This window comes from Hemiscyllium ocellatum, chromosome 3 (assembly GCF_020745735.1).
Source record: "Hemiscyllium ocellatum isolate sHemOce1 chromosome 3, sHemOce1.pat.X.cur, whole genome shotgun sequence".
In the NCBI taxonomy this organism is placed as follows: Eukaryota; Metazoa; Chordata; class Chondrichthyes; order Orectolobiformes; family Hemiscylliidae; genus Hemiscyllium; species Hemiscyllium ocellatum.
In genome coordinates this window covers 8,762,891-8,790,338 of record NC_083403.1, presented here as the reverse complement: position 1 = coordinate 8,790,338, position 27,448 = coordinate 8,762,891, and the positions used below count along the sequence as shown (strand labels likewise).

Genomic DNA, 27,448 nt, shown 5'->3' with positions numbered 1-27,448 from the left:
TGCAATTCACCAGATACCCCTAAGGATTAAGCCCTACACCTCAAGATTGGCCTTTCCCAATGGCTCTCAAACCACAGGATCAGACCCACCCTATCCCCTTTAATTTATAATGAATGCAAGACATGATGTATCCCTCAAAGGGAATTAAACACTTTGTATAATTAATAGAATCACAATTGTTCTGCTGCAAAAGGTGGTCACTGAGTTCATCTTTGCACCAGCTCTCCAAGTGTTATTAGTTTCATATTCCAGCCTTTTTTCATAACCTTGCACATTACTTCTATACAAATAATCATCTAATATACTCTCTCCTACCTTCATTGAACCTGCCTCCACTACATTTCCTGTAAATGCATTCTAGATTCTAAATACTTGAGAGAAGAAAAGTTTTTTTTCCCTCTTGATTGCATTTGCTTTCTTTGCATTGTTTGAAATTTGTGCCCTTTCATTTTTGATTTTTGTAAAAGTGGGAGGTTAAGCCAGAGGGTAGTTAACCTGTGGAACTCTGCTGCAGAAAGCTATGGAGGTGAAGTCATTCAGTGGATTTGACAGAGATAGATGGGTTCTCGATTGGTAAAAGGATTAAGAGTTACAGGGAGAAGGCAGGAAGATGTGGTTGAGAAACATATCAGCCATGATCGAATGGTGGACCAGATTCAATCGGCTAAATGGCCTAATTCTGCTCTTATTTCTTTTTTCTTATTCATTTGTGGGACTTGGGCAACTCTGGCTGGCCAGCATTGATAGTCCATCCCTATTTGCCCTTGAGAAGGTGGTGGTGAGCTGCATTCTTGAATCACTGCAGTCTACTTGTTGTGATTGACCCACAATGCCAGCAGGGAGGGGATTCCAGGATTTTGATCCAATGACTTTGAAGGAACAGCGGTAGATTTCCATGTCAGGGTGGTGAGTGGCTTGGAGGGGAACTTGGAGGTGGTGTTCCCAAGTACCTGCTGCCCTTGTCCTTTTCGATGGAAGTGGCTGTGGGTTTGCAAGGTCCTGCCTCAGGATCTCTGGTGAATGTCTGCAGTGCATCTTATAGATAGTACAAACTGCTGCTACTGAGCACTGGTGGTGGAGGGATTGAATGTTTCTAGATGTGGCACCAGTCAAGTAGGTTGCTTTGTCCTGGATGGCGTCAACCTTCCTGAGTGTTCTTGGGAGCTGCACCCATCCTTGCATGTGGGGTATACCCCATCACACTCCTGAGATGTGCGTTGTAGATGATGGATAGACTTTGGGGGTCTCAGAAGGTGATATTTCTTAATAGCCTCTTTAATTTGACATTATTCTTCTCACAGTTTACAATGCTTCCAAGCTTAGTGTCAACAGCAAACTTTAAAATTGCTTCCTGTACGCCAGGGTTTTAATCATTTGCATCAGCAAGAGTAAGGTTCCAATATTAACAACTACGGCATTCCACAGCAAACCTTGTTCTAGCCTGAAAAATATCCATTAATGGTTTCTTACCACTCAGCAAATTTTGTATCCTCGAGCTGCATCTTAGGTTTTTCTGACCAAGTGTTACTTTCGTTGGGTTACACTGCATTTTCCCCATTGTGAGACCTAGCAAAATCTTTCATCCTATCTTAACAAACTTGCCTCATTAACTATCTACCCTGTCACTATGGCTACTCTCTCACACTATCATACTGGTTGCTACTCCTGGAACAATTTCTTGTAAACTAGATATCCATGATGGCACGGTGGGTCAGTGGTTCGCACTGCTGTCTCACGGCAAATCCAGCCTCGAGCAACTGTCTGTGTGGAGTTTGTACATTCTCCCCATGTCTGCGTGGGTTTCCTCTGGGTACTCTAGTTTCCTCCAACAATTCAAAGAAGTGCAGGTTAAGTGAATTGGTCATGTTAAATTGTGCATAATGTTTAGGGATATGTAGGTTAGGTGCATTTGTCAGGGGAAATGTAGAGTAAGAGGAGTCGGGAATGAGTCTGGGTGGGATACTCTTTGAAGGGTTGGTGTGGACTTGTTGAGTCAAATGGCCCGTCTTCACACTGTAGGGATTCTATGATGACGAGCACTCAGATTATGAAGTTCCCATGCTCACTGGCAGATAATCATTCGGAAGCTGTTGAAGAAAGGAAAAATAGCATCGCAATTCTCTGATAGCAGCCTGGAGTTTCTGATGAAATGTTAATTTCTGATGAAGGGCTTATGCCTGACACATCGATTCTCCTGCTCCTCAGATGCTGCCTGATCTGCTGTGGTTTTCCAACACCACTCTTTCAACTCTGATCTCCAGCATCTGCAGTCCTCACTCTCTCAGGGAGTTTTTGGTCGGCAAGATAGTCCAGATGAAGGTTGTCCTCTTCCCAGAAAATATGCAGAGGAGCCACGCCATCAAACCATAACATACAGAAGCAAAGTCAGGCCATTCAGCCCATCGATATGGCTGGTATGTTCTTAACCCGGTTCTGCTGCAATATCCCCCTTACCTTTTATCCCCTTACTAATCACGAACCTATCTATCTCAGTCTTAAGTACACTCATTGAATTGGCCTCAACAGCTTTCTGTGGCAATGAAATGTCTAAGTTCCAGAGGAATGCTCTGCAGTACTGCGAAAAAAAAATTAACAATCTTTTCTGCTCTGCCAGGATGGAAGTGACACACTTCCACTCTATTCTAATTTGCATTCAATATGGAAGACATAGACTGTAGGGAAATAGATGGTGACAGCTTGAAAACTGTCCAGATTACAGAGGGAAGAAGTACTGGATGTCTTGAAACGGTTAATGGTGGATAAATCCCCAAGACCTTATCAGGTGTACCCGAGAACTCTATGGGAAGCTGGAGAAGTGATTGCGGGGCCTCTTGCTGAGATATTTGTATCATCGATAGTCACAGGTGAGGTGCCAGAAGACAGGAAGTTGGCAAACTTGGTGACACTGTTTAAGAAGGGTGGTAAAGACAAGCCAGGGAACTATAGACCGGTGAGCCTGACCTCAGTGGTGGGCAAGTTGTTGGAGAGAAACCTGAGGGACAGGATGTACATGTATTTGGAAAGGCAAGTTCTTATTTGGGATAGTCAACATGGCTTTGTGCATGGGAAATCGTGCCTCACAAACTTGATTGAGTTTTTGAAGAAGTAACAAAGAAGATTGATGAGGGCAGAGCAGTAGATGTGATCTATATGGACTTCAGTAAGGTATTCGACAAGGTTTTCCATGGGAGATTGATTAGCAAGGTTAGATCTCATGGAACATAGGCAGAACTAGCCATTTGGATACAGACCTGGCTCAAAGGTAGAAGACAGAGGGTGATGGAGGAGGACAGTTGTTTTTCACACGGGAGGCCTGTGACCAGTGGAGTGCCACAAGGATCGGTGCTGAGTCCTCTACTTTTTGCCATTTACATAAATGATTTGGATGTGAGCAAAAGATGTACAGTTAGTAAGTTTGCAGATGACACCAAAATTGGAGGTGTCATGGACAACAAAGAGGGTTACCTCAGATTATAACAGGATCTTGATCAGTTGGGCCAATGGGCTGAGAAGTGGAAGATGGCGTTTAATTCAGATAAATGCGAGGTGCTGCATTTTGGGAAAGCAAATCTTAGCAGGACTTATACACTTAATGGTAAGGTCCGAGGGAGTGCTGCTGAACAAAGAGACTTTGGAGTGCAGGTTCATAGCTCCTAGAAAGTGGAATCGCAGGTAGATAAGATCGTGAAGAAGGCGTTTGGTATGCTTTCCTTTATTGGTCAGACTATTGAGTACAGGAGTTGGGAGGTCATGTTGCAGCTGCACAAGACATTGGTTAGGCCACTGTTGGAATATTGCATGCAGTTCTGGTCTCCTTCCTATTGGAAAGATGTTGTAAAACTTGAAAGGGTTCAGAAAAGATTTACAAGGATGTTGCCAGGGTTGGAGGATTTGAGCTACAGGAAGTGGCTGAACAGGTTGAGGCTGTTTTCCATGGAGCGTCGGAGGTTGAGGGGTGACCTTATAGAGGTTTACAAAATTATGTGGGGCATGGATAGGATAAATAGACAAAGTCTTTTCCCTGGGGTCGGGGAATCCAGATCTAGAGGGCATAGGTTTAGGGTGAGAGGGGAAAGATATAAAAGAGACCTAAGGGGCAACTTTTTCACGCAGAGGGTGGTACGTGTATGGAATGAGCTGCCAGAGGATGTGGTGGAGGCTGGTACAATTGCAGCATTTAAGAGGCATTTGTATGAATAGGAAGGGTTTGGAGGATATGGGCCGGGTGCTGGCAGTGGTAGTCGATTGGGTTGGGATATTTGGTCGGCATGGACGGGTTGGAGTGAAGGGTCTGTTTTCCTGCTGTCCATCTCTATGATTCTATCTCTGCTACTGTAACCACCTCCGACCAAGACACCTGTTCGACCACTCAGAATTACATACATCTTCCCTCACTCCTCCCACTTCACCCCATGTGGTCATAACACCAAACAACCTCAGCTGCTTACTGAGTCATCTGGAACACTTTCTGGCCACCTGTACAAGCACAACCAGCTTGTGCCACCCACTTCCAGCTCATTCAATCTATTTATTTTGCTCATTCAAGGAATATACAGCCCATAATGGCAGAAAGAGCTAGGATGCATAGAGAGGTACCCGTTATTTGGTTTCTGGAGAAAAACCTGTCCTTTGCCGAAAGGCATGACTAATTTCATCAAAACTTTAAATCCACATTGCAACCTACCCCAATAACCCTTCATCCTCTTGTTTGACAAGAATCTATATAAAATTATATTGGAAATAGTAAAAATATTCAAGGTCCCTGCCTTTACCACCTTTCCAGTAAAGCTCCAAAGGCTCAAAAACCTTCTGAAAGAAAAATAATTTCAAAATTATTGTTTTAAATGGGAGACCAATAAAGTATAAAGTCTGAGAGGCCTTGATGTTTCTTTTAAAGTTGGAATAGAAGTAGTCTGAATGGGTGGGGTCAAGCTCCCACAGAACCAAAATTTTTAGTTTTAGATTTTAGCAGTTGCTAGGGTCTTGAAACTGGGATTAGAAAGCACAGTACCCTCTCTCTTTCTTTCTGAGTTTTCTCTGGATGATTTTTCTCCTGGACTGGAAAATTGCATGTGAGACAACCTATTTTACTGAATATACCTTTGCCAAGGGTGTGCTTATGAGATATTACTCTATTGCAACAGTTACTGTTTAGTAGATAAATAATAGATTATTATTTTGTTATTATTCTGTTAAATTTTCCATTGGGTTTACTTATTCCAATTTCTTCTTCCTTTTGTTATATTTTAATTATACTGTATGAATAAAGTGTGTTTTGCTTCAAGGCTGTTAGTTTGACCAATCGAATGGCATCCAGATCACAACACCTGGCACTTGCCTTCAAAATAAGAAAATGTCAGGATCTAGGCTATCTTCGCAATATATTTTGAGTAGATTTGGTACAGTCCATAATATTGGTAGCAAAGTTAACTTAAAATGGACTATTTCTCTTGTCGGAAGCTTTCTCCCATACTCAAATGACTTATTTCAGAAACAGCCTATTTAACCAGAACTTTGAGTTAATAGAAAAAGCTTATTAACTACTACATGAAAAAAGAAATACTAATGCAACATATATGCATGTAGAAGGGATCTATTAAACTGGATAAAAACTGAAAGACTGAATTCTGTAAATCATAATAAAAACAATTGCTGAAAAAACTCAGCAAGTCTGACAGCATTTGTGAAGAGAAATCAGAATTAATGTTTTGGGTCCAGTGACTCTTCCTTAGAGCTGAATGGTAGCTAGGAAAATGTTTTTTATGCAGAAAGGACGGGATAAGGAGGAAACGATAGGTAGAGATAGAGCACGAAGAAAAACTTCAGCCCGACAGCGATGAATCTATGGAATTTACTGCCACAGAAGGCTGTAGAGGCCAGGCCATTGCGTATATTTAAGATGGAGATAGAAGGCTTCTTGATTGTAGAGGGGATCAAGAGTTACAGAGAGAAAGAGGGAGGATGTGATTTTAGAAACCATCTGCCAGACTTGAATGACAGAGCAGACTCAATTGGCTGAATGGCCTAATTTCTACTCCTGTGTCTTATGGTCTGAAGAACAGTTGGACAGACAAAGGAGCAGATAACAATCTGGCTAGGATTTAATATATGCGCAGAATGTCTTGGGATTCTTTTTAATCTGACTTGTCAAGGTCATTTCATGGCCCCTTCTTGCTCTCCTAATTCACTGCTTGAGTATTTTCTTGCTTTCATTATATTCCTCACATGCCCTGTTCAATTTTAGCTTCCTAAACATTACATATGTTTTTTTCCCTTTTGACTAAATTCATAACCACTGTCATTATCCAAGGGTCCCTTAACTGGCCATCCTTGTCTTTCCTCCTTACTGGAACTTGCCAGTCCTATACTCTCTGATCTTTAAACAATTCTCCCACGTCAAATGTAGACTAGCCCGGGTTCATGCTGCTGAAAGATACTGTCCCTAAAACACATTGTACTCATCCTCCAGGATACCCTGGCCAATCTAAGTTAATCTATGTGCAAATTCAAATCACACAATTTATGTTGCACCTTTCTCACAAACCCACTAATTTTGTAGATACATTCTGAAATATGGTTTCTGCTAAGGGGCCTAGAAAATACTCCAACAAGTGTCTTTTTATCTCCATGATTTCTCATCTCTATCCAAACTGATCCCAATATTAATGTCATTGCTTTCTATTGTATCTATTCCATCCTTAAATGAACAAAATAACTCCATCTTATTTAGCTTCTTGTCCTTCTGAAATATCACATACCCAAATAATAATTTGGGCTAACACCATGGCTCAGTGGTTAGCACTGCTGCCACACCATGCCAGGACCCGGTTCAATTCCAGCTTCGGGCAACTGAGTTTGCACATTCTCCCCAAGCCTGCGTGGGCTGTCTCCAGGTACTCCGGTTTCCTCCCATACTCCAAAGATGTGCAGGTTAGGTGGATTGTCCATGTGTCTTCTCCGGTCGGGGCATAGAGTATAAAAATTGACCAGTCATGTTACACTTGAAATATTGTGTAAATTTTTGCTTTCCACATTACCAGAAAGATGTGAAGAGGCTACAGAAACTGTTCACCAGGACCTTTCCAAAAAGAGATATTTGATAAATTTGGTTTGTTTCCACTTCAACTGCAAAGGATGAGGGGTGATCTGATAGTCACTTATTGTAGATGTAGTTGCCTGGAACATATCAGAGACCAGAATCACAAACATCCTGCAATTGTAGTACATCACCATCTTCATCGTGTATAAATCAAGTTATTGTTTTCACTTAATTCCTTTGTAATTATTAACCCTACCATAGCCACTAGGTTGACTGAAGCTAGAAGCTTTTCTAACACAAATAATGTACAATAATTGCTAATAAAAAAATATTTTTTAAAATAAAAAGTGAACAAAATACTCACATATTATTCCATTACATGTTTCTCTATGATGCCACACTTCTGATACATTTCTCCTAAATCAACCATTTCACAGAGAAAGCTCCATCTCTAACTGGCTCTTTATGAAGTCTCCATTGCTCTCTAAACAAGAACATCTCTGCTGCTATCAGCTCTTTACTTCTTCAAAAAGAGTGGATTATCAAACAGTGTCATAAACTGATGAAAGGTCAATGATTACTACACTTATCTTGAACACAAGTTCGAAATCAGACAAAATGAGGATCATGAGTGCTGTACTTGGTCAACATAGTTCCCAAAAAATCAGCTTGCTGCTCTAACAATGGAACTTAACAGCCTGGCCCAACAGAGATGCATAGCAGAGACATGGATCGATAGCTAGCTGGGTCAACAGCCAGTGTGCCCAGAGTAAAGACTACAATTATTTTAGCCTATTTCTCCAAGTTGACAGAATATTATCAGTTGTACAAAGATTAGAAAACAAAGAGGCCCACCGGTCCTATCTACCAGATCCTCAATTATTCAATAAGTTAGAAAGAAATCATCATTCTTGCTGCTTTTCTTGCTTTAGTGGTGCTATCAATTTTCTGTTGTACAGAAAAGAAAACAGGAATATGGGAGAGTAAGGGCTGCCCATATTTGAAAGACACAAAATAATCGACAAGGGATCGACAGAATTAAATGCCTGCACGTTGGTACCTTTGAACAGGGTTAGTCCAAGGTGAACAAGAGGCCCTGCACAGACAGCCATCAGAGGCAGTTCAATAAGTGGACATTTAAGGATTGACAATTTAAAGATTTGTGTCAAAATATTTCAAGGAGATAAAACTTCTACAATGGGACTGTGGCATATAAAAAATCTGAGGATTAAATAAATCCATTAAACTACAACAAGTGATTGATTCCAGCCTCATTAATGAAATAATGCTGTCCATTAGGTGATAAGAATCAGCCAGAATAAAGATAATAAATCTCAGTCATGAGACAGACAGTCAGCCAACTCAATGCAGTTATGAAAACAATAGCTAAAGTAATTTTGTAACAATCTTTGAAGTTATTCACAATGTTAAGAAATCAATTTGGGTTAGTGATTCTTCAGATAATCAGATAGAAGCAATAGATTACATTGAATTCTATTATATTTTGGTTATATACAGATACACATATATAAGAAAAATATAATAGAAGCAATAGGAGAAAATAGTCCAACACAGATGTGAAAGTTAACTAGTCCAGGGAAACGTGTTCCTTGTCTCTAAAAGGATGCCAGACATGTCCTGTATGAAAACAAAGTGCTCGCAATTCATTAGCTAAAGAATGCTAACAGTAGAAGTAGCTGTAGAAGTAGTAGTATACAGAAGAACAAACTTTATAATAGGAATCAATATTATGAATATTATACCAATTAGTTGGATCCAACTGCCTTTTGTTTTCTTAAAATTGGGCAAGCAGGGGATATATGAGGAGTAACAGAATTTGATAGATATCACTTTGAATATAATATATGACAGAATTCAAGCAGTTCTCAGAGGTAAGCACATCTGGAACAGGTCCAAAGGAGTATGGCCAGTAACTTTTGAATGCAAATTGATAAGATGCATCGGAAGATCTCAAGCCTGGAAATTACAATGTCTGTTAAACATCATGGAATCATGGGAACCTGGGACTGTCAATAAGAGTGCCCATCTTTGGTTAGGTGTTTCATGGGATTGGATGTATAGAATAAGGGGTAAGACACAGTGACCACGCTGTATGTGATTACTGTAACACAAAAAAGTTTTAAAATGCTGTTTTTCACTGTTAAACTCAAAGCTTGTCATTGATCGCTCTTCCAATCTGAGCCAAATATTAAGAGAACATCTGTGTTCTCATGTCCAGGCCAGATTCAGGGGAATTTTTGTCCCTTTCCCTGCATGGACCAGTCATTGCTTGAATGAAGACTGTCACTTGCCTGAATCCTGCCTGCCTCCTGAGTCTTTGTTCCCAGTCAGGGGTTACGCTCTTACTGGGTGAGATGATGAAACGGCTGAGGAATACTTCCATCCAAATTCCAAGGAAAGCTCCACTAGTTCCCATGATCTTAAAATTGAGGATCAGCCTCAATTAACAATATGCACTAATATTTTGGAAGAATTATGCTGAGCAGTTGAAGCCACTTCAGATTTTCTGAGTAAAATCCAAACCTTCTACAGAGTGAATGAAATCGAGCTAGTCTGAAGTTTCCTGTCATGCTTGTTGGCTACATATATCCAGAGATTTCAAGAGTTCAATGGCATCATCTGAATCCCCAATGGTTGAGGCCTAAAGGTCATAGTTGTTAGACTGCTTCTGGAGTAAATGGTGACAGAAACTACTGACAATAATAGTAGTGCAATTGACCTCATCCTCATCAATATCTCTGCTACAAACAGTTCAGTCCAGGACAGAACTGATAACAGTGACTACTGCAAGATTCTTGTAAAGATCTTGTCCGGTCTTCACAGCAAGGATGTCCTCCATCAGGTTATGTGATATTATCCACATACTAAATGGGATAGACTTCAAAAAGACAATCAAAGAACTCAAAACTGGACATCCATGAAGCCCAGTGGACCATCAACAGAAGCAGAATTGAAGTCAAATATAACCTCCCAATTCATGGTCTGGCATATCCACTAGTCTATCATAATCATCAAGCCAAAGGTTCAATTCAACTTCAATGAAGGGTGTAACATAAAATGAGCTGTCAAACTGTCAGAAAGGTTATTTCCCCTTTAAGGACAGTTGAAGACCAGAGACCGTGATCCTAGAATAGTGGGTCGCATATTTAACATGGAGACAAACAAGAATTTCTTCTCTTTGAGAGTAGTGCAACTCTCTTAGAGTGTTGTGGAATTCTTTATCACAGAGGTTGTGATTGCTGAATCTTTCAGTATATTCAAGGCTAAGACACACAGAATTTTAAATCAATAAGGGAATCAAGAGTTATGGAGGAAAGGCAATAAGATAAATACAAAGATTATCAGATCAGATATGATCTCAATGGAATGACAGAACATATTTAATGGGCTAAATCACTTACTTTAGCTCTTAAGTTGTATTGTTTTATATTCAATGTCAAGCTGCTGGGAAATGCCCAATACCAACATGGCACAGAGTACAGTGTCAAAATTAGGTCAATCAGCTCATCAAGTGTACTCCACCATTTGATCATGATTGATATGCTTCTCAACCCCCATTCTCCTGACTTCTCCCCATCCTTCGATCCCCTTTCCTATTGATAATTTATCTCTATCTTAAATACACTCAATGACAGTTTCCATAGGGTCTGTTACAATGACTTGCAGAGATTTTCCTGCGCATCCAAACACCTCATCTACTGCGTCGATTGCTATCGATGTGGTATCCTCTACATCAGGGAAACAAGTTGCCAACTTGTGGAACGTTTAAGGGAACATCTCTGGGACACACACACCAAACAATCCCACTACCCAGTGGCCAACCACTTCAATTCCCCCTCCCACTCCACCAAGGACATGCAAGTTCTGGGCCTCGCCCACCACCAGATCCACCCAACGGCTAGAGAAACAACTCCTCATCTTCTGCCTTGGGACCCTTCAACCACATGGCATCAACATCGACTTCACTAGTTTCCAAATCTACCATGCCCCCACCTTATCCTAGATCCAACCCTTCAACTCAGCACCACCGTCTTGACCTATCCATCTTCCTTCCCATGTATCTGCTCCACCCTCCCCACCAACCTAATCACAATAACCCCCACCTGCTTCTACCTAACACCCTCCCAGATACCTTCTCCCCACCCCCACCCTCCTATTTATCTCTAGCCCCCTACCCCCTGCCCCACATTCCCAATGAAGGGATTATGCCCCGAAACATTGTCTCTCCTGCTCCTTGGATGCTGCCTAATCTGCTATGCTTTTCCAGCGACACCCCTTTCGACACTGATTAACCATCTCTGGCTGAAGAAATTCCTCTTCATCTCAGTTCTAAAGGGTCAACACTTTACTCTGAGGCTCTGTCCTCAGGTCCTAGTCTCTTCTACAAGTGGAAACATTTTCGCCATATCCACTCTATCCAGATCTCTCAGTGTTCTTTAAGTTTCAATCAGAGCCCCATTCATGCTTCTAAACTCCATCAAGTACACATCCAGAATCCTCAACAGCTCATATTAACAAGCCCTTCATCCTGGGATCATTTTGGACACACTCCAAGACCAGCATAACCTTCCATACAAATGGGGCCCAAAACTGCTCACAATATTCCAAATGGAGTCTGAACAGAGTCTCATACAGCCTCAGTACATACGAACATGGAAACAGGATTAGGCCATTCAGCCCCTTAAGCCTGCTCCACTATTATATTAGATGGTGGTGATCTGTGGCCTAACTACATGCCTTGTGCTCACATCCTTTGATATCCTTGCAGAATAAACATTTGTCTTTCTTTGACTTACACTTAACAATTGAATTCATCTTGACTATTGATTGAGGGACAGAGTTCCAAAACTTCACTACTCTTTGCATATAGAAGTGTTTTCTAACAACTCTAACAACCTGAATGGCCTGTCCCTAAAATTCTTAGACTACACCCCTAGTTCTAGAATCTTCAAACATTGGAACTAGTTTACCTGGCTTGTCTTTCCCTGTTAATATCCTGAAGATCCTTAACCTGCTAAATTCTAAAGAATTTATCTAATTTATCCTCCTAACGTAACCCCTGATAGAAAAAGAACAGAGACCAATACATCACAGGAACAGCCCTTCTGCCATCCAAGCCTGCACCGACACATTACTAAAACAGTCTTCACTTACAAGATCCATTTCCTTCCATTCCCCTCCCACGCATGTATTATAGATTAGATTCCCTACAGTGTGGAAACAGGCCCTTTGGCCCAGCAAGTCCACACCGACCCCCCAAAGTACAACCCACCCAAACCCATTCCTCCCTGACTAATGCACCTAACACTAAGGGAAATTTAGCCTGGCCAATTCACCTAACCTGCACATCTTTGGACTGTGGAAGGAAACTGGAGCAAACCCACACAGACATAGGGAGAATGCGCAAACTCCACACAGTTGCCCGAGCCGAGAGTTGAATCTGGGTCCCTGGCGCTGGGAGGCAGCAGTGCAAATCACTGAGCCACCGTGCCACCCGTATTCGCTCAGGTGTTTCTGGAATGCTGTTATTGTGTTTGCTTCCAGCATCTTCTTTGGCAGCACGTTCCAGGTACTCAGTATCCTTTGTGTAAAAGACTTGTCTTGCACATCTCTTTCAAACATCGCTTACTACCCCATTCCCCTCAATCGATTGCAGATGGAATTTATTCCGGGCAAATGTGAGATGATGCATTTTGGAAAGTCAAGTACAGTTGTAAATTATAAAGTGAATGGCAGAACCGTTATGAGTTCCTGTTGCTAGAATTTGCCAACTATTTGTGTATTTTATCTAATCTTTGCTTTTCATGCACATGGTGAATAGATTAACATGACAACTGTTGACCCTAATTAACATTTATGATGTAGCCATTAAACAATGGAAGATTCATTGTGCATAATGGCTTCATTTCCTTTCGGCTAACTTGCACACGCAATGGCATGTGAATGGTCTTTGTTATGACCTGAGCTAATTTTATTACTGGTGAAATCAGACCATCTAGTGATATCTAGCTTGATAGATTAAGTTTTTACTTATTTTATTTTTAATAAAGTGGTCTTTCACTGAAACATAAGCATTCAATGCTGCAGATTTTGTTTTCAAAATAAGGTTGAAGTTCATTGTCATAGGAAATGGAAATAGAACAAAGCAAACTACCGACATATCACACAATTTCAATAATTTTAAATACTCAATTAAAAATCCCAAAACAATTCTTCATAAATTGAAAAGAAAACCAACAGCTTTTGCTCAATACTCAAAACAGACCTTTTTACAGTTTTCAAAAAAAAACCACCCATATAGCACTCACACTTGAGTCGCAGTCTCTAACACCATGGTAGGTTTAAGTCACTTGTGGCTTTAACTTATACGGGAACTGCAGCTAACTTGTTTCTATTATACACCAGAGCTTGACCATACTCCCTTTAAGGTGAAAGTAAGTACTGCAGATGCTGGAGATTAGAGTCAAAAGTGTGGTGCTGGAAAGCACAGCAGGTCAGGCAGCATCCAAGGAGCAGGAAAATCAATGTCTTCGAATAGATTCTCTACAGTGTAGCAACAGGCCCTTTGGCCCAACAAGCCTACACCACCCCTCTGAAAAGAAACCCACCCAAACCCATTCCCCTACCCTATACTTACCCCTGACTAATGCACCTAACACTGTAGGCAATTTAGCATGGCCAATTCACCTGACCTGCACAGCTTTGGATTGTGGGAGGAGCACCCGGAGGAAACTCATGCAGACACAGGGAGAATGTGCAAACTCCACACAAACAGGTGGGAATCAAACCCAGGACCCTGGTGCTGTAAGGCAGCAGTGCTACATTGCCACCCATTTTGGGCAAAAGCCCTTCATCAGCAATGAAGCTGGGAGCCTTGAGGGTGGAGAGATAAATGGGAGTGGGATGACACTGGGGGGAGAGGGATGGTAGCTGAGAGTACAATAAGTGTATGAGGTGAGGGTAAAGATGATAGGTCGGAGGGGAGGGTGGAGTGGATAGGTGGGAAGGAAGATTGACAGATGAGACAAGTCATGAGGACAGTGCTGAGCTGGAAGGTTGGAACTGGGGTAAGGTGGGGGGAGAGAAAGTGAGGAAACTGGTGAAATTTACATTGATGCCATGGGGGTTGGAGGGTCCTGAGGCAGAAGGTGAGGTGTTCTTCCTCCTGGCATGAAGTGGTAAGGGAGTGGTGGTAGAGGAGGCCCAGGACCTGCATGTCCTCAGCAGAGTGGGAGAGGGAGTTAAAGTGTTCGGCCATGGGCAGTCGGGTTGATTGGTGCGGGTGTCCCGAAATGTTCTCCGAAGTGCTCTGCAAGTAGACATCCTATCCCTCCAACATAGAGGAGTCTGCATCAGGGCATACGGACAGAGTAAATGACACATGTGGAAGTGCATTTGAAACTTGATGGATGTGGAAGGTTCTTTTGGGGACAGAGATGAGGGGGGTGGGGTGTGTGCAGGTTTGGCAATTCCTGCAGTGGCAGAGGAATGTGCCAGGAGGGAAGGGTGGGTTTTTGGGGAGATGGACCTGATGAGGTAGTCGCAGAGGGCACGGTCTTTATGGAAAATGGATTGGGTTGGGGACGGAAATATGGTGGTGGGGTCTGTTTGTAGCTGGCGAAAATGGCGGAGGATGATGCGATGTATATGGAGGTTGGTGAGGTGGAAAATGAGGACCGGGGGATTTTATCCTTCTTGTGGTTGGAGGGGTGGGGTTCAAGGGCAGAGGATGAGAAGCTCTGGGGGGCATCATCAGACACATGGGAGGCGAAATTGCGGTCTTTAAAGGAGGAAGCCATCTGGTGTGTTCTATGGTGGAACTGGTTATCTTGCAAACAGATGCAGCAGAGGTGGAGGAATTGGAAATAAGGTATAACATTTTTGCAGGAGGCAGGGTGGGAGGAGGTGTAATCCAGGTAGCTGTGGAGTCAGTGGGTTTGTGGAAAATGTCAGTGTTGAGTTGGTCACCGTTAAAGCAAGCATACTTGCTCTAAATATTCTCTTCGGGGTTCTATACCAAAACTTATGGTCTCAGACTATCACTAACTCTTTACTCTAAAGATCAGCCAGTTCATTATATCCTTCCTTTCTCTAAAGTAATGTTCTAGAGTCACCTTCAGCAAAGAACTTCACAGAAGTGCCCAAACCTCCGAGTATAACTAAATGAAAATATTTCTCTAGACTAAGATGGTTTCCCTTAAGTTTAAAAGCTACATCTAACATTTTAAATTGGAAATTTATCTTGTTCAATCATACAACCTACCATGTGCACAAAAACCCATTCATTCCACAAACTTTTAAAATAAATCACAATGGCTACAAACTAACGAAAAGTTAATGATTAACTTCAAATATTCAAATAACTGACATACTACTGACTCAAAAAACAAAAATCCTCAATCTTACATTAAATTACATTATTCCACGAAGTCTCCATCACATGCTGCCTAGGTGATTATATATTACTACGGCCACATCCATCCCTCCCAGGCCCCTAATCATCAACTTAATCATTCTCTTGGAATCTCAGCTGTCCCACTTGTGAACAGTTACTGAAAGAAGTGACAGAAGTTGGTTCAGCTTTTATATATTAGTGGCCTTCAATTTACAGTGAGAGTTTGCCTTTAAAAGGCCTTAAAGCAGTGCTCACACAATAACTTTTTCAAATTTTATCAATTTCCTCTTTTTGGTGTGTTTTTATCCTGCTTAAACATGAGAAAACATATCTGATACTCCTCCCTTTTGTATTGCCCATTCATAAATTCCATATTTTGGAGAAGATACTACAACTGATTTGGAGGTGCCGGTGTTCGACTGAAGTGTACAAAATTTAAAAAAAATCCCACAAACATCAAGTTATCATCCAACAGGTTTATTTGGAAGCACTAGCTTTCGGAGCTCCTTCATCAGGTGGTTGTGGAGTATAAGATTGTAGGACACAGAATTTATAGCAAAAGTTTACAGTGTGATGTAACTGAAATTATATATTGAAAAAGACCAGAAATGTTAGTTGAGTCTCTCATCTTTTAGAATGGCCATGATGGTTTCAGTTCTTTCACATGTAAATCCCAGAACTTCCTTAAAGTTACATTCTCAAGTGAACTTTAACGACAGATGCCATGTTGGCCCAGATAGTGCATTGAAGGTGCGAGACTGTGCCCCAATGTTCGTACTGATTCTAATCTAAAAACAGGATTTACAGAATCTTACATGGATTAATGCAAAATAATGAGCAAAATAAAATGCAATTCTGCAAGTACAAATTCACCCCACAAACTGCATGCGCGTGGAGGGGGAGATGTATAAGTGCCTGTGTGAGAGTGTGTGTATGTGTATGTGTGGGAGTGTGAGAGTAAAGGGATATAAATCTGTGAGAGAATGTATGTAAGTCAAATGTCCCAGACCCCTGAAATGTTCTCCGACTGGGAAGGAACATTCTTGTCTGTTGATTGTTGTATGGCGTCCATTCATCCATTGTCATAGCCTCTGCTGGGTCTCACCAATGTACCATGCCTCAGAGCACCCTTGCCTGCAGCGTATGAGATAGACAATGTTGGCTGAGTCACATGAGTACCTGTCACATACATGGTGGGAGGTGTCCCCACGTGTAATGGTGGTATCCATGTTGACACGCTGACGCTGCAGCAAGGATGTCCTGAGGCATGGTATACTAGTGAGACCAAGCAGAGCCAATGGCAACTGATGAATGGACACAGCACAACAATCAATAGACAAGAGTTTCCCTCCCAGTCAGAAAACACTTTAGTGGTCTAGGACATTCGAGCTTGGACCTTCGGGTGACCATCCCGATAATCTTCAGGACAAGCAACAACGCAAAGTGGCCAAGCAGAGGCTGACAGCCAAGTATGGTACTCATGGGAATGGCCTCAACTGGGACCTTGTCACACTAAACGCGCGCACACACACACACACACACACACACACACTTATACCACTTTACACTCACAAATACCCACACTCTCACACTGACACTCATTCCAACCCCCCCACCCCCACACACACCCACCCCCACCCCCACACACCCCCACCCCCACCCCCACCCACCCCACTCCCCCACCCACCCACCCCCTCCACTCCCCCCCCCCACCCCTCTATATAAGATAGAGGTAGAGAGGATGTTTCCATTGGCAGGTGAACTTGCAGAACGTTTCAGAGAACACCTCTGGGACACCCACACCAACCAACCCAACTGCCCCGTGGCTGAACACTTTAACTCCCCCTCCCACTCCGCCAAGGACATGCAGGCCCTTGGCCTCCTCCATCGCCAGACCATGGCAACACGACGCCTGGAGGAAGAGCGCCTCATTTTGCGCCTAGGAACCCTCCAACCACAAGGGATGAATGCAGATTTCTCCAACTTCCTCATTTCCCATCGCCCCAACCCTCGGACTCAGCACCGCCTTCCTGACCTGCAATCTCCTTCACGACCTCTCCGCTCTCACCCCCTCTCTGGCCTATCGCCCTCACCTTAACCTCCTTCCCCCTATCACATTCCCAATGCCCCTCCCCCATGTCCCTCCTCCCTAACTTTTATCTTAGCCTGCTTGGCACACCCTCCTCATTCCTGGAGAAGGGCTTATGCCTGAAATGTCGATTCTCCTGCTCCTTGGATGCTGCCTGACCTGCTGCGCTTTTCCAGCAACACATTTTTCAGCTCTGATCTCCAGCCTCTGCAGTCCTCACTTTCTCCTCAGGGTGAGATGATGCAGTTTGGAAAAAGGAACAAGGCAAGGGAGTACTCAATGAATGGCAGAATATGAGGAAGCTTAGAAGAACAGATTGATCTTGAGTGTTTGTCTACAGATCCCTGAAAGGCACTTGGAATGCTTGTCTTTATCCATCAGAGCATCGAATATAAGAGCAGGGAAGTCATGTTGGAGCTGTATAGAAATTTAGTCGAAGCATCAGTAACATAGAACATTACAGCGCAGTACAGGCCCTTCGGCCCTCGATGTTGCGCCGCCCTGTCATACTAATCTGAAGCCCATCCCACCTACACTATTCCATGTACGTCCATATGTCTGTCCAATGATGACTTAAATGCACTTAAACTTGGAGAATCTACTACTGTTGCAGGCAAAGTATTCCATACCCTTACTGCTACTCTGAGTAAAGAAACTACCTTTGACATCTGTCTTACACCTATCTCCCCTCACTTTAACAAGTTGGTATAATTTTAAAGTAAAAGGCAGGAGATTGAGAGGGAATTTCTGCAAAAATGCCTTCATCCAGAAGATAGTGGGGGTCTAGAACAAACTGGCTAGGAGAATAATTGAGGCAAGAAATCTCGTAATCTTCAAAAAATACTTGGATGAACACCTAAAGTGTCATAATATTCAAGGCTCTGGGCCTAGTGCAGGAAAGTGGAACTAGTGTAGGCAATAGTGCTTTTTTGGCAGTACAGACTTGATGGGCCAAAGGGCCTCTTCCGTACTGTATGATTCTATGATTCTAGGAAGCCACTCAGTTCAAGGGCAATTAAAGATGGACAACAAATGCTTGCCTTGCCACTGATGACCACATGCAAAAAAATACAAGAAAGATAAATGTGATCCCAACAATACCTTATACAACTGTAGTAACACAGCACTATATTCCATTTATATTCCATTCCCTTCACAATAAATGGCAAATGAGGCAATATTCAATTTGTCTTCCTCATCACTTATTGTGGTAGGATAGGATAGTGAAGGCGGCATTTGGTATGCTTCCCTTTATTGATCAGAGTATTGAGTACAGGAGTTCGGAGGTCATGTTGCGACTGTGCAGGACATTGGTTAGGCCTCTGTTGGAATATTGCGTGCAATTCTGGTCTCCTTCCTATTAAAAAGATGTTGTGAAACGTGAATGGTTCCGAAAATATTCATGAGGATGTTGCCAGGGTTAGAGGATTTGAGCTATAGGGAGAGGTTGAATAGGCTAGGGCTATTTTCCCTGGAGTGTCCTAGGCTGAGGAGTGACCTTATAGAGGTTTATAAAATCATGAGGGGCATGGATACGATAAATAGACAGCCTTTTCCCTGGGGTGGTGGAGTCCAGAACTAGAGGACATAGGTTTAGGGTGAGAGGGGAAAGATATGAAAAAAAGACCTAAGGGGCAATGTTTTCACGCAAAGGGTGGTATGTGCATGGAATGAGCTGCCAGAGGAAGTGTTGGATGCTGGTATAATTGCAACATTTAAGAGGCATTTGGATGGGTATATGAATAGGAAGGGTTTGGAGGGATATAGGCTAGGTGCTGGATTGGATTGGGATATCTGGTGGGCATGAACAACTTGGACCGAAGGGTCTGTTTCCGTGCTGTACATCTCTATGACTCTATGACACTACATGTCTCTGTACCTCAAGAGGACTGCAATTCTCTCCATTTAAATAATATGCTGTTTTTCTTTCCTTCTTGCCAAAATCTGTTTTTTAAAGTAAATTCTTTGCACGACTTTGATTTGCTGCTAGAAAAATGTTTTATTAATTATCATTCTTTATTACACTGTAATTTGTACACACTATATCTATTGCCTTGATTTGTCAAGAATTACTATGCTGTCTTGCGTGTCTTGCACTTCTTATGCACTTTATGCCACCCTGTGTATAATCGTGTAGTTTGTGCTATCCATGTAACACCTTGGTCCTGGAGGAATGCTGTCTCATTTTTACTGTATCAGTTGTATATTGTCAAAATGATGGATAAGGCTACTCTTGACTTGACTCTCTTGAAAATGTTTCAGGGTGGTTAATGCTTCTTTCTCTCCACAAATGCGATCTGACCTACTGAGTTTTTCCAACATTTCTGACTTTTCTTTATGTTTGTTGGGTGGTTCAATAAAAGATCCATAAGGTTATGACAGATTTGAGTTCGGTAGATAAGGAGAAATTATGCCAGTTAACTCATACTACAAAAGGACCAGGGAACACAAATTTGCTGTTTTGGCTTTAAAGAAATTAATAGATACGATTAAGGTAATCAAGCAGGAGAGTGAGACAGACTAAATTACAGTATGAGGAGCCAGTTATCGGTTGATTAGCTTCTTTTATGTTGTAATGGCTTATGCCACAATAACTTACAGATAATGAATCCAAAATAAATTCCTCAACATCACTTTTCGGCAACTGTAGTCTTTCAGTCAAGACTTCAATTAGGTATCGATGTGCTTGATCAAGTTTCAATCTTCTTTGCTCCCTAGCCTCTCTGTGTCTTGCCTAAAAATCAAAAGTAAAACAAAAAATAGATTAAATCAATACACTTGTAAGGATACAAGGAAGAAGTCTTTAACCAATATCTCTTTCTTGAAGACATCCTGAACATGAGAACATCCAGAGGTCAGCAGGGAGAATAACAAACGACAAAAAAAATCTTTGAACCAAGAACACGAGAATGTCCTTAGATGTAGCAAATTAAGGAATCTTCTTTGTACCAACATATCCAGAACCTGCTTTCCATCTGAACCATAATATGTTTCAATTGAAAATAAGAAAAAAAAACAGAATTTGCAAATGATTTTAAGCAATTGATCAGCTATGTTTGAGAAACTGGAACAAGTGTCGTGGGATACTGCACTATAGAAAAGTAGCACTGAAGCTAAAAAGAAGAACCTACAAAAGAGTTGAGAGTCTGGTTTTGCTGTATGATGATAAGAAATAAGAACATGAGCAGGCTCTTAAGCCTGCTCCAGCATTCGATATGAACATGGCTGATCCGATATTCCTCACATCCACTTTCCTGCACTATCCCCATAGCCTATGATTCCCCTATTATCAAGAATTTCTTCCAGCCTTAAATACATCCTAGGATTCTGCCCCAATAGCTTTCTTAGGCAATTTCCAAAGACTTACAACCTTCAGAGAAGAATTCCTCTTAATCTCTGTGTCTTAAATTGACACACCTCTATTTTGAGACTATGCCCTCTGGTCATAGACATTCCCAAGAGGGGAGACATCCTGTCAGCATTTATCCTGTCAAACCCTTTCATAATCCTACATGCTTCAAAAGAGTTTCTCTCTCATTCTTATAAATTTCAACAACTACGGTCCCAAACTGTTTAACCTTTACACATGCTGAGGATCTACTGGGGATAATCCTTGTGAACCTTCTCTGAACTACCTCAAACGCATGATACCTTTCCTCATTGGGATTCGAAACTGCTCACAATACTTCAAACAAAGTCTCACCAGCATCTTATCCAGTTGCAGTGGGACTCCCATACTCTTCTATTCCAACATCCTTGAAATAAAGGTCAACATTACATTAATTTCCCCAATTACCTGCTGCACCTGTGTGCTAACTTTTTGTAGGCAAACATGAGGGCTGCAGATATTGAAAACTCGAGTTTAGATCAGAGTGGTGCTAGAAAAGCACAGCAGGTAAGGTAGCATCTGAGGAGCAGGAAAATCGACGTTTCGGGCAAAAGTCTTTCATCAGAAATGGAAGCAGGGAGCCTCCGGGGTGGAGAGATAAATAGGTTGGGTGGGCCTGGGGAGAAGGTAGCAAAGAGTACAATAGGTGAATGGGGGTGAGGATGGAGGTGAATGGTCAGAGGGGAGGGTGGAGCGGATAGGTGGGAAAGAAGATTGACAGGCAGGGCAGATCATGAGGACAGTGCTGAGCTGTAAGGTGGGAACTAAGGTAAGGTAGGGGATGGGGAAATGAGGAAACTGGTGAAGTCCACATTGATGCCCTGGGATTGAAGTGTTCCAATGCGGAAGATGAGGCATTCTTCCTCCAGGCGTCAGGTGGTGAGATGCAGAGGTGGAGGAGGCCCAGGACCTGCATGTCGCTGGCAGAGTGGGAGGGGGAGTTGAAATGTTGGGCCATGGGGCGGTGCGGTTGATTGGTGCGGGTGTCTCGGAGATGTTCCCTGAAACACTCTGCTAGGAGGCGTCCAGTGTCCCCAATGTAGAGGAGACTGCATCTGGAGCAACGGATACAATAAATGACATTGGTGGAAGTGCGGGTGAAAATGTGATGGTTGTGGAAGGCACCACATCCCGCACTTCAAACCCCTCTTCTCCAACCGTAACAAGGACAGAACCTCTCTGGTCCTCACTTTCCACCCTTCCAACCTTCGCATTAACTGCATCATCCGCCAACATTTCCGCCACCTCCAAACGGACCCCACCACCAGAGATATATTTCCTTCCCTACCCCTTTCCGCTTTCTGCAAAGACCATTCCCTCCGTGACTACCTGGTCAGGTCCATGCCTCTCAACAATCCACCCTCCCGTCCTGGCATCCTCCCCTGCTACAGCAGGAATTGCAAAACCTGTACCCACACCTCCTCCCTCACCTCCATCCAAGGCCCCTTCCACATCCATCAAAGTTTCACCTGCACATCCACCAATATCATTTATTGTATCCGTTGTTCCCGATGCGGTCTCCTCTACATTGGGGAGACTAGATGCCTCCTCACAGAGCTCTTCAGGGAACATCTCCAAGACTCCCGCACCAATCAACCCCACCGCCTCTTGGTTCAACATTTCAACTCTGCCGAGTACATGCAGGTCCTGGGCCTCCTCCACTGCCGCTCCCTCACCACCCGACGCCTGGAGGAAGAACGCCTCATTTTCTGCCTCAGATCACTTCAACCCCAGAGCATTAATGTGGACGTTACCAGTTTCCTCATTTCCCCATCCCCCACCTTACCTCAGTTCCAACCTTCCAGCTCAGCACTGTTCTCATGATCTGTCCTACCTGCCAATCTTCCTTCCCACCTATCCGCTCCACCCTCCTTTCAGACCATTCACCTCCAAGTCCACCCCCATTCACCTATTGTACTCTTTGCTACCTTCTCCACAGCCCCACCCCACCTATTTATCTCTCCACTCTGGAGGCTGCATGCCTCCATTCCTGATTAAGGGTTTTTGCACGATACGTCAATTTTCCTGCTTCTTAGATGCTGCCTGACCTGCTGTGCTTTTCCAGCACCACTCTGATCTAAAAATTGCTTGCTTTCTGTGTTTCATGCAGCAGCACCAAATCCCTTTTATTGCAGCTTTCTGCAGTTTTTCCCTATTTAAATAAAATTCTATTCTTTTGTTCTCCTTTTCAAAATGAAGAGCTTTGCATTTTCCACATTATACTCCATTTGCCAATTTTATTGCCCATTTACCTCATCTATCAATGTCTCTCTGTAAACTGTTTGTATGCCTCTCATAACATGCCTTTCTATCTATTTTTGTGCTGGCAACAAATTTGGCTATTGCTCATTCACTTCTTTTGTCCAAGTCATTAACTTATATTGTAAATAGCTGCACTCCCTGTACTGATTCCTGTTGAACCCCACTGGTTATAGAGTTACCAACTTGAAAAAGAACCCCTTATCCCCATTCACTGTTTCGTGCCCATCAGCCAATCCTCTATCCAAATCAATATATTACTTCTAATGCCACTGGTTCTTACGACTTAGCCGTTTATTAGTTACCTTGTCAAACATGGTCTGTAAGTCCAAAATGTAATACTTGTACTGATTCCCCTTTATTCACTTCCTGGATAATTGATTACAATATGTTTTCCGCAATAAAAGTTCAGCTAATTAGCTGATAGAGATTTCCTTTTTGCCCCCCTCCCTTTTCGAATAGGGGTCTGATATTGCCAAATACTGGAGGATTGGAAAGCTGTCAAAGTCCAAGGAATTACAACCACTGCACCCACTGTGTAGATGCATAGTGCAGAAATTTGAGAACTATCAAAAAAAATCAGCACAACAATAACAATTGGATATGAAAGGAGATACAGGTGTTGAGATGAATAACAGCATAATGAGATCAAATAACAGGAACCAGTAGATTTAAGCATCAATGAAGGTTGTAGATACTACGAAGAAAGAAAATGAGAAGAATCTGAAATTGTCTGGTCATCTGTGCAGAGAGGGGAACACTATATAATGAGGTAAATGAAGGAAATGGAAGTGCCAAGAAGAACAGGAAAAACAAAGACCTGATGCAACCAGGATCTGGGACAAGAGCTACATCAGGGACCTAAAACAGGGGCTAGGACTCTAACTTCTAACTCCACAAACTGTACATCATTGCTAATGAAGCAGATGAATAGTCATTAAAACATAGCCTAAGACTTAATGGAATTTATTTCAGTGCACTTCTGGAATAGAACATATCATATTGATTCGAGCCCAAATTACTGATCTAAACAAGTACAGAAATCCATGCCTTCCACAGATCCAAGAATTTTCCTGATAACTCTTCAGACCAAAAGGTTTTCATAATAAAGCTTTTATCAACCAGCAGGATACATCGAAAGAGTCCAGATGAAAACGTTTATTCAAGTGATCAGGTTGACAATGACCTAGTGGTATTATTGCAGAATATTAATCCAGAACTCAGCTAATCCAGAAGAGCGGATAGAGTCATAGAGTCACAGAGATGTACCCCAGGAAAACAGACCCTTCGTTCCAACCCGTCCATGCCAACCAGATATCCCAACTCAATCTAGTCCCACCTGGCGGCACCCAGCCCATATCCTTCCAAACCTTTTCTATTTATATACCCATCCAAATGCCTCTTAAATGTTGCAATTCTACCAGCCTCCACCACTTCCTCTGACAACTCATTCCATACACGTACCACCCTCTATGTCAAAAAGTTACCCTGTAGTTCTCTTTTATATCTTTCCCCTCTCACCAATAGTCACAGGTGCTCTCTAGTTCTGGACTCTCCGACCCGAGGAAAAAGACTTTGTCTATTTACCCTATCCACACCACTCAATTTTGTAAACCTCCATAAGGTCACCCTTCAGCCTCCAACGCTCCAGCAAAAACAGCTCCAGCATCTCCCTATAGCTCAAATCCTCCAACCTGGCTTCAACTTTGTAAATCTTTTCTGAACACTTTCAAGTTTCATAACATTTTTCCGATAGGAAGGAGGCCAGAATTGCACGCAATATTCCAACAGTGGTCTAACAAATGCCCTGTACAGCCGCAACATGACCTCCCGACTCATGTCCTCAATACTCTGACCAATAAAGGAAAGCAAACCAGATGCCTTCTCCACTATCCTATCTACCTGTGACTCCACTTTCAAGGAGCTACAAATCTGCACTCCAAGGTCTCTTTGTTCAGCAACATTCCCTCGGACATTACCATTAAGTGTATAAGTCCTGCTAAGATTTGCTTTCCCAAAATGCAGCACCTCACATTTATCTGAAGTAAACTCCATCTGCCACTTCTCAGCCCATTGGCTCATCTGGTCAAGGTCCTGTTGTAATCTGAGGTAACCTTCTTCGCTGTCCACATCTCCAATTTTGGTGTCATCTGCAAACTTACTAACTGTACCTCTTATGCTCGCATCCAAATCATTTATGTAAATGACAAAAAGTAGAGGACCCAGCACCGATCCTTGTGGCACTCCGCTGGTCACAGGCCTCCAGTCTGAAAAACAACCCTCCACCACCACCCTCTGTCTTCTACCTTCAAGCCAGTTCTGTATCCAAATGTTGTGGTTCTGTTCGCCGAGCTGGAAGTTTTTGCTGCAAACGTTTCGTTCCCTGGCTAGGGAGCATCATCAGTGCTATTGGAGCCTCCTGTGAAGCGCTGCTTTGATGTTTCTTCCGGTATTTATAGTGGTTTGTTCTTGCCGCTTCCGGGTGTCAGTTTCAGATGTAGTGGCTTGTATGTGGGGTCCAGGTCGATGTGTCTGTTGATGGATGTTCTTGCCGCTTCCGGGTGTCAGTTTCAGCTGTAGTGGCTTGTATATGGGGTCCAGGTCCATGTGTCTGTTAATGGAGTTTGTGGATGAATGCCATGCCTCTAGGAATTCCCTGGCTGTTCTCTGTCTGGCTTGTCCTATGATGGTAGTGTTTTCCCAGTCAAATTCATGTTCCTGGTTGTCTGAGTGTATGGCTACTAGGGATAGCTGGTCATGTCGTTTTGTGACTAGCTGATGTTCATGGATGCGGATTGTTAGCTGTCTTCCTGTTTGTCCTATATAGTGTTTTGTGCAGTCCTTGCATGGTATTTTGTAAACTGCGTTAGTTTGGCTCGTGCTGGCTATTGGGTCCTTTGTTCTAGTGAGTTGTTGTCTGAGTGTGGAAGTTGGCTTGTGTGCTGTTATGAGTCCTAAGGGTCGCAGTAGTCTGGCTGTCAGTTCTGAGACGCTCCTGACGTATGGTAGTGTGGCTAGTCCTTTTGGTTGTGGCATGTCCTCGTTCCATGGTCTATCTCTTAGGCATCTGGTGATAAAGTTGCGTGGGTATCCGTTTTTGGCAAATACCTTGTATAGGTGTTCCTCTTCCTCTTTTCACAGTTCTGGTGTACTGCAGTGTGTTGTGGCTCTTTTGAATAGTGTCCTGATGCAACTTCGTTTGTGTGTGTTGGGGTGGTTACTTTCATAGTTTAGGACTTGGTCTGTGTGTGTTGGTTTCCTGTGTACCCTTGTGGTGAATTCTCCGTTGGGTGTTCTCTCTACTAACACGTCTAGGAATGGGAGTTGGCTATCCTTTTCCTCTTCTCTCGTGAATCATATTCCTGTGAGTGTGGCGTTGATGATTCGGTGTGTTTTTTCTATTTCTGTGTTTTTGATGATTACAAAGGTGTCATCGACGTATCTGATCCAGAGTTTGGGTTGGATTTGTGGTAGGGCTGTATGTTCTAACCTTTGCATAACTGCCTCTGCTATGAGTCCCGAGATTGGTGATCCCATGGGTGTTCCGTTGATTTGTTCGTATGCAGAAAAAAATCAAATCCTGCCACAATGCGTCAAGTACAGACCTCCAGTAAATAATCCACAAGCCAGGGAAACAGCCAAGAAGAACGGATTCAGGATGGTCCAGGTAATGATCACAGACGCTCACAACCGACTGCACAAATACAAGCAAGAAATTGCGCGCCAAAAGTCGTTAATTTTAAAAACCACTAATCAGGAATGGACCCGGACCATAGAACAGGCTATCACTATAGGACAGAACAGGACAACACTTCGCAAAAAAAACGGCACTAAAAGAAAAAATGGACAAACTAACCCACAAACAGGAGGACACTACAACACACACCTGGGTTAAAAACCTCTCCCACAGACAGCTCACAGACATGGAAAGAACTATACTGGCCAAGGGACTCAAATACAACTACAGGGATGCCAACACAGCAGACTTCCTAGCAGCACTAGAATGCACACTCAGGAACAATGGACTGACAGAAGAGACACAACAAACAGTGAGACAAACGGTCGTACCTATGATGATAACGACATACACATAACCTCAACACCAAGGAGAGGGAAGCACTGAAAAATGACAAGAACATAATCATACTACCGGCAGATAAAGGCAGAATGACGGTCATCTTAGATAAATCAGACTACATCAATAAAGCACAACAACTACTCGCAGACACCAACACCTACCAAATGAAGGATTCCGAC

General features: G+C 42.7%; 1 protein-coding gene across 1 annotated transcript in view; it reads right to left on the bottom strand.

The window, feature by feature from the left end:
• Window positions 1–27,448, bottom strand: part of LOC132834399 (dynein axonemal heavy chain 8-like) — a 1,143,262-nt gene that overhangs the window by 1,092,611 nt on the left and 23,203 nt on the right. The window contains exon 2 of the mRNA XM_060853284.1: window positions 20,144–20,278. Coding sequence (XP_060709267.1) covers window positions 20,144–20,278 — 135 coding nt within the window. The remainder of the gene's footprint in view (window positions 1–20,143; window positions 20,279–27,448) is intronic.